General features: G+C 41.4%; 1 protein-coding gene across 2 annotated transcripts in view; it reads right to left on the reverse strand.

Annotated features, from left to right (window-relative positions):
- Positions 1–14,564, reverse strand: part of cdk14 (cyclin-dependent kinase 14) — a 147,792-nt gene that overhangs the window by 46,694 nt on the left and 86,534 nt on the right. For both annotated transcript variants that reach the window (XM_034609818.1, XM_034609819.1), the window contains one exon: positions 4,382–4,445. In XM_034609818.1, the coding sequence (XP_034465709.1) occupies positions 4,382–4,445 (64 nt within the window). The remainder of the gene's footprint in view (positions 1–4,381; positions 4,446–14,564) is intronic.

The raw sequence follows: 14,564 nt of genomic DNA on the forward strand, positions 1-14,564 counted from the left end.
AATATGTAATTTATATGTTTAAAATCATGGGGGGAGAGGGGGGAGAGGGGGAGCTGGCTCATTAGCATTTAAAGGAACAGGCACTCAAAACAGGTCACTCTGTGGAGGGCTGTTTTATACAGGGTAAAAAGGGTGCTGTTTTATATGATCCTTGTGGTATGTTACAGACATTTCATTAAGACCCCAAGGAACCATATCAACTTGTGGTAAAATGGGCATGCTATGTCCCCTTTAACACATTCTGCTGCCACAAAATGAAATGTCTGCTGTAAAAGAACGTGTCTCATTGTCATACAAACCAATTATCAAAGACTTAACAGCTTGTTGCTTCATGTATAAGTTGGTGAAATTGATGGGTGGCATATATGAATTGAGAAATGCTACACTGGGAGCTGTGTACATCTCTTTCAAAACCAGTCCACATTAAATTGTCACATTCATGAGAGGAGTTCTGTGAGGTAGTTTCTCCATATTTCCACCGCTATGTTTATTATGCTGCACTGTTCTCTCCGTCTCGGCCAAAACGGCCATGTGGACACACTGTCAAGCTGAGCTGCCAACTGACCAGCTTCCATACAAGCTAGCCAGCCACCCAGCGAGTTAGCCCACCTCTTACACTGCCAGCCTAATCCGACTAGCCGGCCATCCAACTGTCTGTCAGCGTCAACTTCCAGTCTGCCAGCTACTCAACAGTGGGTCCAGTCACCCAGCCCAGTGCCAGGACCGGCCTGAACTGACCACAGGTCCCTGGGTGACAGAGGTAAAGGCTGCCAGACAGAGTCCTCACATGGCTCCTACCATGAAGTCAGATTGAGCCATTACCAATGCCATTATGAAAACAACATACAATCGGTGTGTGCGTTTAGTATTTGTAATGTGAGTGAGTAAATCCCATAATAATACATGTACTTTTCAGCTTTTTGGTCTTCATATTACATTTAATTCTCTCAATTTGCATACCAAATAAATGTTGATACAAAATCCAGTGTTAGAAGAATGTATTTGATGTAAAATAATACATCTGAGGTTATGTTTGATATCTGCAGGCCATGATTTGAATGATCTGATGTCTGCATCTCCCTCAGCCTGTAACTCAACCCGACACTGTGCTTCAATATAGGTAAATATATCACAACCCCCCCCCCCAAGTCCATCATTGGAAAAGGTGGGATTGATGTGTTTATAGCAGCAGTGTATGATGTATCTGTGAAGCTGCACTCGCTGTGTGATCACATCAAAATACAACACACCGGAAAAACTTGTTTAAAAACACCTGATTGAATTACAGTAAATGTTATATTAGCATTAGCATAACATTCAAATTTTAAATTTAATATCTAAAACAAGCATTGAAATGTCACCTGCAGTTGTTTTCTGCAGTGAGCATACATGTTTGAATTGGGTCTGTCTATAATGTTAAACTGTATCTCTCTTAAAAACAAGATCTTGATGTCGGTTAAATAAACATTTATGAACTCTGACAAGGAAGTTATATTTTCGTTTTGTTTGTTTCTCTGTTGATTCACACGATTACGCAAAAACTACTGGACGGACAATGGTGTAACTATTAAATAATGGATTTTGACGATAAACATCAGGCATGTTTAGGGGACTGATATTTAAGCGTGTGTGTAATTTGGTGCAGATCCCCCAAAAATCTGGATCTAGTGAATTTAAATGTGGTTTCATAAGGTCACAGATGGTCCTTGGTGGAGGTACTTTTTGAACTATTTGATTCATGAGAGATGTCTGCCACATTCACCTTTTATATTCATCTGTTAAACATTGTATGTTTGGGTTTCATACTAACTTTTATATTAGTGTTTGCATTATCTTTATATAAACTTATACTGTGTTCTGTTTAATAACAAAACCAAACCAATGAGACTGTCATGATCAAGTTGAACTCATCCATCACTGATAATAGTGATGAAGTGATAAAGATTAGATATAAAGGCAAAATGTGTCCAGCTCTGAATGCCTTGTAAAAGCAGTTTGACGGTAGAGTGGAGTTAAAGCAAGATATGACAAGAAGTGGGGAAGAATGTGTAGAGTCTTTTCACAACCACAGAAATGTGAAAAATAAGTGCTGCCTCCACTCTGAGGTCCAGCCACACGGACATGACTGAGATCCAAACTTTAATGATGTATTGCAAAGACTGGAGTGAAAAAAAAAAACAAGGGGAAAGTATTATGCATGTAGAAGTGATGATGAAGTGTGATGAATCATGAGAAGAGGAGTGATATAGTCACTGGGTTTTGGAAAAGTGTGCAGATAACAGTCAGCTCAGAGGAGCTCAGGCTGCTTTGGAAACATGAGCTCAGTAGGTTTTCTTCCTGCTGCTATACTGCCATCTGCAGTTCAACGCAGGCTCCACAAGGTGTTGCATTTTGTTGGTCCTGTCAAACTAACAATTGACAAAGCTACGTTTGTGAAAATAAATGTGAAGATATTAGGATGTAATAAAGGTTCCAACCCCTAACCCTAACCCTTTACCACAAATTACTTAAGGTCAAAGATATATACTAAAATAAATACAGAATAATATATTTCCAGTGCAGTGCTCAATGTGGGCCAGTACTCACTGATACACACAACCAGCACTTCCAGTATGCAGGGTTCAGGGGTCCGCATGACCTGATGATTTCATTGCACCACTCTACCAGTGTAGATAGTCAAAAACTGTTTACTCTAACCATTTAAAAGGTGCTCCCCTTAACTTAATAACTTCCTGTTGTGAACATCAGCAAAACAATTTATTCATCATTAATTGAGAAGATACTTAATGATCTGCTGATAAACACACCAACAGGTTAATAAGGGAAGTACTCCTGGCACTTTCCTTACATAACGTGTTGTCCTTCCCTAGCTGCGTTTGAAGTACATTCAAATAGAAGATTCAAAGATAAAAGTACATGTGTATTGTGATGTATAACGGGGCTAAGAATCTGACCTTCTTAATTTTGGATGACGTTTGGTCACAAAAAAAAACGACTAAGCAGTTTGATGAAATGTAACAAAGAACCCAAGACAATAATGTTTAGAACCAAAAGAAGAATTAAACAAGAACAAAACAAACTTAGAAATACAATAAAATGTATTTTGCTTGCATGTCCTCAGAAATTAGCCTCTGAATAATAATTAACCATCAGAGAGACAATTAAAGAAAAATGAATGACCTTTATTCTTACCATAATGTAACCTCCAGGGAATTTTACTCTGAAGAGCTACCAGCTGATTATGATTCTGTTACTATAAGTTTTTCATCATTCTCCCCCTCTGGTTACAATCCTTCATGATCTCCCTGCTTGATTATATGATACTCTGTGCACTGTGAGGCTTTACGCTGCTTTATGAAAACCTACATGTGGTTACATTTAACCTGATCATCTCATTCCTTCTATGTATGTTGATAACAACAAGATCAGATCTGCAGACACCATATAAACAAATGCAATGCTTGAAGGCAAACACCGGGTGTGTGTGTGTGTTTGCAGCTCAGACAGCTGCACATCTGTTCAACCCAGTGTGTGAGAGGCTAACAAGAGCCAACTGTCTCCATGGCCACGGGACCAGAGATTACATTTGTATGTGTTGTGTACGTGTGTGACCACGAGGGTCACCCCAGTTGGTCCCTAATTGGCCACTGGAGATAGGAGGCTGGGTCACATAGCTCTGTGCTGCCTCGCTGCCCCGCAACATTATTCTAACGCTCTTTATGGCCGTCCTCGCCTGTCCCCTCTCCTCCACTCCAGCTCTTCTTCCCTCCATCGGCTCCAACACTAATCTGCAGTCTCTATTCATGTTCCCTCTAAAAAGCCCTAATGAGCTCCCAGAGGGCATGGCTACCCTGGCAGAGCTGCCACCCCCACTCCTGATGCTGCTGCTGCTGCATTAACATGGAGCAGAGAGAGACTGCCCCATTGGTTGTTTGTGATGGTCAGGTTACTGAGTTTATAGTCAAGTACCTGATGGTTCACAGGTTGTAGAATAGAGCCTAAACCTCAGGTGTTCACTGTCCTGGTTCAAAAGATTCTTGGAGCAAATTTTCTTTCTATACTCTAAATACTATTTTTCCATAATGTTGAACAATTATTTCCACAAAAGGCTATGTGCAATATTTACTTTTTAAATCTTTAATTAAATGTTAAAATGACCTTACTAAGAACAGCAAAGCAGTTGATAAGGTAGGTTCCATGCTAACAGTTCAGCATATGCAAAGTTGGGGGGAAATAGGCTTCATACACAGCATTTAAAGCAGCATGGCACCATGCTACTTCTTACACCATTATTTGCATTGCTCTAGGGATGAATAATTGATGATTATTCCATGTAGTAAGGATGTAAGTAAGCATGTTTGTGTCATTCAAAAGGTCTCACCTGGTTTGAAGTGAGGCAAGGAGGAAACACTTGGCCAGGTGTCCTCAGATGGAGTGCCAAGGACCTGAGGAAGACAGGGGAATGTGAGAGAGGGAAGTGAACAAGTGGGGTTAAGGTAAAATCTCACAGCACCAGTTAATAACGTGGTCACAGCCACTACAATTATTTCATCCATCCATCCATTCGCTCCTCTGAAGGTCACAGGGAGGTATAAGGGGCTGGAGGCTATCCCAGCTGACATTGGGCAAGAGGTGGGGTACATCCTGGAAAGGAAGCGAGTCGATCACAGGGCTGACATGTAATGACAAACAACGCACAATCCCACCATGGGCAATTTAGAGTCACTAATTAACCAGCATGCCTTTGGACTGTGGGAGGAAGCTGGAGGATGTGGAGTGACCCCACGGAGGCACAAAAAGGCTCTGGTTGAATCTCTGAGGCAACAGTGCTAACCACTGCACCACTGTGCCGCCCCCTTCAATAATGTCATTCTAACCATGATTTGCATGATACGACAAACATGAAATTCAAGCACAAAAAACATCTTGTTGTTTGTGCATTACTCCTCCTGATAAGTTTATCTTTTATGGAAATGCTGCCTGAGTTCTCACGCACACGGCCCAGGGTTTATGATGACACAACCCAGAGCGGCGGACATGCCTTCGACATGATCCATCACTGCTAAGCAGCATAATAGTTTCCAGATTGTGCAGTGGTCCCTGATCTACAGCACACTCCGACAGAGTAGCTGAGCAGGGAAGTTTGATTTATACTTTCTGCTAAAGGATAATGTATATAGACACTGGATGTTACGGATGTGTTACAGGAACTTTTGAATGAAACAGTTTCAGGATAATGGTGAAAGCAACAGTTGAGGGAATCACAGTTAATGTTTCCCTAGCAGAGTATCCAGGCAGTGGGATGTTTTGGTCTGTTCTAGGTTAACCTTAACATCTGTGACTGTTTCCCTGTCAGCACGTATTTAACAAATGAAAAGACTTTATTTGAGAAGTTAAAAATGATCATGTACAGAAAATAATTCTAAGTAGACGATGGGTTGTGTGTCTACAAGTGCATCAGTGAAACCATTTTTTAAATCTAAGTAGTGGAAACTATAGGACTGTTTTAAGATCAGATGCCTGTTTAACTTATTCTATGTCAGCTTGTCTCTTACACAAATTATGTCATGGTTGTTGTAATAACCAAACGCACCACCAGAGGACAGTACAGCACCATGAGGCGGACCTCTGCAGGACTTCAATAAAATCAGTCAGGACCGAGAAGATTTTAATTGGCGAGCTCAACTTCAGCTGAACTTCACTCTTGAAAAATCCAATATTTCAGTTCTGAGAGTATATAATTATGGCAAGAAAGAGGAAGCTCAAATGACTACAGAGTCAAGGAGATTCAGTCATTTAAAAAAAGTTATTTCCACAAGTTTTCATTAAAAAAAATAAGTTAACTACTAGTGTTTTTTCAGGACAGGACTTGAGATCACAGTGAAGAAATCTGGCCGACTGTCCAACATTTACTTTGTGTCCTTGAAATAACATTCATCCACTCTACATCTAAACTCGGTTCATGAAAACGCAATCATTACTTGAGTTATTCCCCTTTTTTGAATGAATGACACACTCGATTGTTTAACAGCACATAACTGTCACACCAGAGACTCTGATTAAGCTTAAGGAAGGATCATATTTTTTGTTAAATGTCAATGATCATGTTGTGCTGTGAGTGCCTTAAAATACATTAACTATAGCTCAATAACTCAGTTTAATTATTGTGTAGTAGGTAGATATCATTCTGCAGGAGGACGCTGCAGAAAGCAACTACACTGATTGTGGAAATTAAACTTAATTAACATATCATCAAGTGTAATTGTGTAATCCAGTCGCAATTAAGATACATTTTCTACATATGCATATGCAGTGAATGTAATCTCTAGGAGACCTGCACCTTTAACAAGCAGGACCATGAGAGGACGGGTGAATCTTTCGTGGACAAGAGTGGGGAGGATTGAGTTATGGAGGAAGAAAGGTTACAGAGTGTTACAGGGTGACGGAGGAAAGATCGGGCATGTGAGTGAATTATTGATGGGACAGTTCAGTGGCCTTTAAAGACGAGAGAGGAAGTGCAAGGTGGAGGGTGGATTCGGGACCAGCAGCACTAGCCCTGAGGAAACTCTTTCAGGTTGAACTGAACTAACCTAACATTTAAAAGCCTTGTTCAGTCTTAAAAACACAATATAAAAGACCTTATCTATGCTTGGATTATCTCCATTCAAAAACAATATCTGTTATAATGAAGAGACTCATCATTGTCGTGTCCTGACAACATAAAACAACCACTATTTTTTAAAGATAAGTTTCTGAAAACAAATATATTGTTATATATTGGAGCTCATATGGTTTTTAATGGTAGGGACACCACTGTAGTGAACATATGATGACATGGCGGTCTCTCAGGGAGGGGAGGGCTGAGTGTGTGTTCTTCTCAGAACATGTGTGAGTGTATGGAGAGACAGAGATCAAACACAGAACGTCCTGCCGCAGAGGGATTTCACGAAAGGTCACAGGTCATGACCTTGAGCTTTATAAGCAAATTCTGGTGGATATACATACTCTGACCCCCCCCCACAACCAGCTATGTTACAGACCACCCACCCAGCCAGACACAAACAGTATGTCTGACCTTTAAACTGGAACCTCTAATCATGTATTTATATATATATATATACTTGTTTCCTGAGGGGAATGAGATTCATCAGATCTGGCCTGTCAGTGAGGGAAGACCGATCTCAGTGACTTAAGGAGGTTCATAACGAATAATGTGATACAGATTATATCCAATCTTTAGGAGGGAGCTCTCTGAGCTCACCAGACAGAGATGTAGCTGTTTAACGGACTCAGGTTTGCTGTTCACGTGCTGCAGGAAGAGGAGGCGCTGTTGTGCTGCCTTGGCGAGACAGGAGGTATCTAGGGTTCAGGTTAAGTCATCTGTAAAGTAAACGTAAAGTAAACTCCTGACCGACGCACAGAGTTCCCTTTGATGGAGAAAGGGATGTTGGAAGACCTCAGCACAGTTATAATATCGGTGGCTCTGAAGCATGAAGAGACAGCAGCCTGGCTCAGGGACATGGTCAAAAGGTTTGTGAGAACATGTGGTAGTCGGTTCCAGATGACCTGTCACCACGGTGTCATTTCAACACAGATCAATTACTTACTCCAGACACTGACCCCGTATCCCACCCCTGCCTAATCCACACTCCTACCTCTACTCTTAATGCCCTGCCTTCATCTTCTTCCCTACTCCCAAAAATCCCAGTGCCACCCCTCTGTCTCTCCCAACTCCGGTCACAGCCAGGCAGATTGGGGTCACCTCCAGGCAGGGGTCAAACACATCAGAACCAGAGCCAAGTGGATCAGCTGTCTCCCGCTGTGAGCCGGTGAAATGTGTTCAGTAAGCCCTGACTATCCAGTCTGGCTTACAGGAGATGGATGGTCATGTCACAGACACAGCGGCTGTCGGTGAAATGGCATTATCTTTCTCCCCAGCAGCCTCTTGCTCTCCCCTGAGAGGAGATCAGCTCGCATGTGCACTGGCTTAAAGCTTCGTACTAGGAATAAACAGGCTTCTCCACAGAGAGAAATGGGTCTTCGCACCAAGCATCCAAGCTCCCGGCAGCTGTTGTTGCCATTTTTTTTATGAATACAACAAGAAAGAGTTTTTAAAGATAGATGTCTATATGGATACAGATATTGGAGATATTGGTTTTTATCTTTTATCCAGATATTTTGACAATAGTAAAAATTCAGTACAGGAAATTGTATTATTTTTACAGGTATTTTGTCCACAGTAGACACATGGTGCCGCCGGAGGAAAATTCAAGATTCAAACTTCATATCAATTATCACTATGCAACCCGTATGCAACAAAAGATTGTGTAACAAAATGACAGATTTAGTCCTTTTGTGCTACTTCCAAAAAAAGTTATATAAGTGAATGAATAAATAATCTAGTCAACTTTGTGTTGGAGTGTGGAGGATGGATTCAGTACTCTCACAGCCTGAGGAAATGAAAACTGCTCTGAAGTCTGGATACTTCTATAACTTCGCCAGACAGAAGCAGAGAGAGCAGACTGTGGCTGTTGTCTTCTTTTCTGCACAGACACCTCATCACAGACAATCAGTGGAGGGGTGAACAATGATGGTGCTTTGAATCACTTTGTGATGAGTCCAGTTGGATGCTTTGAAAAACTTAATTTAGTCCATTTGTTTGTTTGTAAGCAAGATTAAGCAAAAACTACTTGACGGATTAGGATACGGAATGGGTAAGGAAATAACCCATTAAATGTTGGTGCAGATCCAGATAACGGGGTGGATTTCTTTTTTGCACTTTCTTTAATATAGAGTTTTTTTTACATTTTTTACAGCCAAATTTAGGGAACTGATTAATATGTACGTGTATGCAATTTTGTGCAGCTTGATTGAATATAAGGGGACTGTTGGGCGGAGGTATGCGCTCTGCTGAGTGCCATTCTAGTGTCTAAAGTCAACTTTTTGCTTCTATATTTGATGGCCCATAGGGTGGTAGGTTGCTCTCTCACATCCGCTGTGGATGCTGAAAGTGGCAGGTCCTCTGGAGGCGGAGTAGACTCTCCAGCCGACTCTTTGTTGACGAGATCAGAGCCAGTATAGAATGTAATAAGCCCAGCTGGCAACATGACCTCATATATTGTGGGGGCACTGCTTCTTTTGTAGCCTGTGATGTTATGGATTGCCTGCCACATATCCTTGGAGTAGGTGGTGTTGAGATCTCTCTCCGGTCTCGGCTGATGTCTCTGCTTTGCCTCCTTGGTGCCAGCTTTCACTTTTGCTCTGGCAGAGCTGCCCATGCCCTTGTCACCTGAAGGACACCTTGTTTTGGCTCTGGGTAGATTCATTATAATAGTGACATGATGTTACTGATGATGTATATTCCTTAGTGTGGATGTCCAAGTCTGTGCACTCAACACAGTCCTGAAGAGCAGCTGTAGCTTCCTCTTTCCATACTTAGTTTTTACTGATGTTTTGGGTCTTTTATCAGATGTGAGAGGAGAAGTAAACACAGTCTAATAGACCAAATGATGATAAAGGCAGGCTTTACAGCTGCCAGCAATGTTTGTTTAAACATGGTCCACGATATTTCTTGTCCTGGGGGAGATGTAAACATGCCAGTGGAATTTAGGTAAATATTTCTCAGGTCTGCTTGATTCAAGATGATTTTCTACAATAATAAAAATACCTGCAAGTCGTAACCTCAGCCAAAAAAGTTATGTTTCACCCCTTTCTGTTTGTTTGTTTTTTGATTGGTTTATAAGCAAGATTACACAATAGTTAATGGATTGGCTACTGCAAATCTTGGTGAAAGGATGTGGTATGGGTGAGGGAGGGGCTTGTTCAAATTTGGAGATTGCGTTGGCATTTTTTTGGACATTTTCACAGATTTCCCAGGGAATAATTAATGGATTGGGAGTGTGTCAATTGGACAATTGATAAAACAAATCAGGCATATTTAGGGAACTGATATGAGTGTGTACAATAACAGTCTCCCATTTCCTGTCCCAGCCGTCTTCCCTCTCTTTCTGAGTCAATCATGTTGTTTGGTCTGGCTGCTCAGACATGTGTCTTCCTATGTCATCATTATAACTAAATGAATAAAGGCAGTAGTAAAGGCAAAACAACTTACAGGATGGCACATGCATTACTTTTAATCGTTTGGTACCCAATTACTTGTATTTATGCCATAAGCTATTTGCTATTACCTATTATGACTAGGTACAGTTAGCCAACAAGTGAGTCGTAAATCTTGTGTGGATAAATGCATAGAAATACACGCACACACACACACACACACACACACACACACACACACACACACACACACACACACACACACACACACACACACACACACACACACACACACACACACACACACACACCTCTGTCTGACAGGCTATTTCCTGCAGATAGATCCGTCCATATTCATATAAGCTCTTCCAGTGGACATAATCCTCCGTGTGCTGACAGCTAGTTAACCAGCTGGAGTGAGCGTGGCCTCAACCACCACGACTTTAATCCTCACAGACATTCTTAAAAGGTTTGTGCGAGAGAAACCGGTGCAGTACAGAGAAACACAAAGCCATGTTTACACCTGTCAATGTGGAAAACCCACCACTATTTCATAACTCAGGACACCAGCACTCATCTTAAAAATGACATTTTGAATTTATAAAAGTGTGCATTTACACCTGGCTCACCTAGATGTGCCTACGCATTGCTGTCGGAACGGTGATAAGCCCAGGAAATAGCACAGCCTTAACGCTGTCAGGGATAATAACACTGCAGATGGGAAATTTACCCTGTTAAAAAAGGGTTTAACTCTGGCACCAAAGACAAAAGCCATCTGAGGAATTATTTATTAATCCATTTGCCACAGGAGCCTGATCTGATGTTTAATTGTTAATGGAAACAAGAAGGGAGGATTGGGAGGAAAAGGTCAGTGTTGCTCTTTCTTCTCCCTCTATTGACCTGTAAGCAGAACTGGAAGTCGGTGTGAATGGGTTTGTATCCATCAGGATATGAATCAAAATCACTCATAGGGAAGGAACCTCCTGAGAAATCCACCGTAAAGCACAAGGTGTCTGACAGGACAGGACGTTAATCATCAGAATGCTAATGACTGCAAAGATACAAAATACTTGTAGCTGTAATCAACACTCAAGAAGAGGGTTGCCTCCTTCAGACAGGATATGAATCCCTGAACGGTATGGTACCTGTGATATTGCAGCCCACCACCCCTTGAGGAGTAAGTCTGATGTAAATGGAGCTTCAGCCTTCTTTATACTGCCAGGTAATTATCACTAGCGGAGTTTGATTATGAGAAACATGCAGTGAGTACTGCAGTGCACATCGGCCTTCAACCAACAATTTTATTCAAAAGTGTTTAACAGCCACGTCCTACTGTGACTGTTTTCTTTGTTTGATCAACAAAGGTTTCACAGTAGCTGGAGTACTAGGGATTCAACAGCCGGCTCTAGCTAAAGGACATTCTGTGTTTTTTGTTATTTAAGGCATGGTACGATTTCACACTCCATAATCGGTGGAAAGATGAAAGTTGATATGAATTGTCTAAGTTGTCCTCCGGTCTAATTTGACCCATGCTTAAATGTTTTTATATCATGTTATCCTTTAATGTTACCAACATGGATGGTATCTTACTACAGAATAAGCGAATAAAATGAACAGCATTGGCTTGGAGACACATTGTATATACCCCAATCCGGCAATGTTACCTTATAATATTGTAATTCAACCATTTCATAATGATGTCATGATGACGTCACTGCAGTGTTTTCCCTTTAATTATTCGACTGTGGCGGTTACCAGTGTCTAATTTGTCTCGCCAGAGTTTCATGATGATATTCTATATACAAAATAAAAGATCTCTCATGTTGTGACATGTTGGGACATGACCCCTAGAGGGCTCAGAGAGTGCTCTGGCTATATTTGATTGAAGCCTCATTCATAGATGGTTTGACTTAATGTATTGATTATAGATGAATGCATTTGTAATGCTACAGAAAACCATGAGTTGAATGACAGCACTAAATGGACAACTGAATTGGATTTTGACATGTATCTGTGGCCAGTTAAAACATCCATACATTTTTCACCATCTTCTGCAGGCGGACAGGATTCAGCATATACTCTGGATAAAGAAGTTTCGCTGTGCACATTCACAAGCAAACAGTTCCTGGCAAGCACACCTCACCCTAACACCTGATCTTAAAGTGTGTAGTATGTGCGTCTGCCGTCTGCTCTGCGCACACAGAGTAATGAACGATGACTACTCTTGAGTTGCATATTCACATCAAGCTAAAATAAAACATCTGCTGTGAAATGTTATAAAATGAGTTTCTGTAGTGAACTGATGGCTGTTGGAAACATTCACAATCTAGCCTATGGGTCAGAGCAGGTGATGATCACATACAGACATTTATCACTTATTCAGTGCACAAAATTTCCCAGAAATCTGCCAGCGGACAGACCATGTGATATCTGTGCAAACGTTCCATTACACTGAAGGTGTGGCTAATCGCAGAAAAACTCCAGGCCACCTCTTGACATTCCAGCTCTGCAGGCATTGTTCAATATGCCGACCCAGCTCCTGGAAGGGTGCCTCTCAAGCGGTGATGGAAGCTGACCTTTCCCTTCCTCTCTTCAAACAAAGTGGCCTTTGAGATGCTCCTGACTCTGCATAATTCATTGACGGTGCCCTTCACATGAGTCTCTTAGACTGTGCATTCAAACTCTGACCCGTCTGACAGCCAGGCAGCAGACACACAGGCCCGCAGAGCTGCCGGGATGGAAATGTCAACATCAGGCCAACTCTGACAAGCAGGCTTGTTTTGTAATCACACACTGCCTTACCAAGCAGCACGTCTCCGCATTAACATATTCATCTGTCTTTTACCTCGAGCTGACGGCTGAATACACAACACAACGACTGTGCTTCAGAAAGAGCAGAAAAGAGAGACAGATAAAATGTGTATGTATATAAATATAGTGTGCTGTTATAAACAAAAGTGAATATCAAGTAAAAATCTGTCAATATCAATATATTCAACAGGATTCAATTTGAATGTCAGTTATAACTGATAGCTTTGATTTCACTATAATTATCTTTCAGTCATGTGACAGCTATTTATCATATTTAAACTTAACCATAGTGCTTTTTTTGTAAATCTTGATTCTGAAATTTCTAATTCGGCTGGTCTTAGATGAAAACCTTTCAGAAAATGTCAAAATTGTTGTATTCTTATTGGTGTTCATACTTGATTGAGAAATGTGAATACATATCATATCACTGGGTTTTAAAGGATTGCAAACGTGGCGGCTGTGGCTCAAGAGGAGAGCGGGTCTTCCCCTTATCAGAGGCTTGGTGCTTCTATCCCAGTCTCTAAAAATAGTACTAAAAAGTCCTTGGACAAGATACTGAACCCCAATTTACCCCTGACGGCTTTGTGTGAGTGATGTATGATAGAGGAAGTGCTGCACATAGATGCACTGTGTGAATGTGTGGTGTGTGAATGGGTGTACTGTGAAGAGCTTTGAGTGATCATCAAGACTAGGAAAGCACTAAATAAATACAGACTATTTTCAAACTACTGTCTGTATCTACTATAAGTGTATATAAAAACATTATGATTTGGCTATATAACATTATACTGGTGGGGGTGTTGGGGAGACCACAACCAACTAATTCCACTACCAGGAGCAGAGTTTTCATTACTACCCTTTACCAACAATCAACAGCATCATCAGCAGAAACCAACCAAACACAGACCATAGTCTGCTCAATCAGCATGTGTCACTTGTCACTATGACTTCCACAGAATGGATCATCAGCTCCTCCATGTTTTTCTTTAGGTACCCAGGCTGTTTCGTATCTGATTCTCCAGTGAAACTCCATGATGCCTGCAGAAAAAAAGATTTCTGAACAAACTGGAAAGCCTCTGTAGGGAAGCAATATGCAGCTGAGCCTCATTGTGAGTCTGGCCAGCGGCCATCCCACTGTTGGGCTTCTTTCCTCTCTCACACTATGATGGTGTGTCTGCGTCTGGGAGTGGAGCTGGGATCACTTAGTGCTGGAGGCTCTTGTAGATGTGTGCAGGAAGTCCCTCTTTCCCCTTCTGGCAGAAGAGACAATCAATAAGAGGTGTTTTTCTTCATCTTACTTTCCTTCTGCTAGTTTTTTTGTGCTTTGTGAGTGATCCCCTGCCTGCAGGGCTCTCTTCACCGCTCCTCATCCCTTCATTCTCATTCCACTCTCTATCTCTCGCATTCAACCCAGAGGCCAAACGTGAACATGCTTTGTCTCCATACTTGACTTTTTCTCTGGTCAAACCCCTCTCATACTCTCATCTCTGTAATTGTCTGAATTAATTATTCAGGCCCCTCCAGCCTATGAATATAAATCCATTATGTCGGCCCTGTTACATTCTGCTTCAATTAAGAGATTGGAGATGGAATTATGTCGAGGGATGGCAGATCAGGCGATGAAATGATTCATGAGACCTCACTTGACTTTAAAATATTAATGCTAGTCATCTAAGATAGATACATACATAAATGTA

Source organism: Hippoglossus hippoglossus, chromosome 16, assembly GCF_009819705.1.
Source record: "Hippoglossus hippoglossus isolate fHipHip1 chromosome 16, fHipHip1.pri, whole genome shotgun sequence".
Classification (NCBI taxonomy): Eukaryota; Metazoa; Chordata; class Actinopteri; order Pleuronectiformes; family Pleuronectidae; genus Hippoglossus; species Hippoglossus hippoglossus.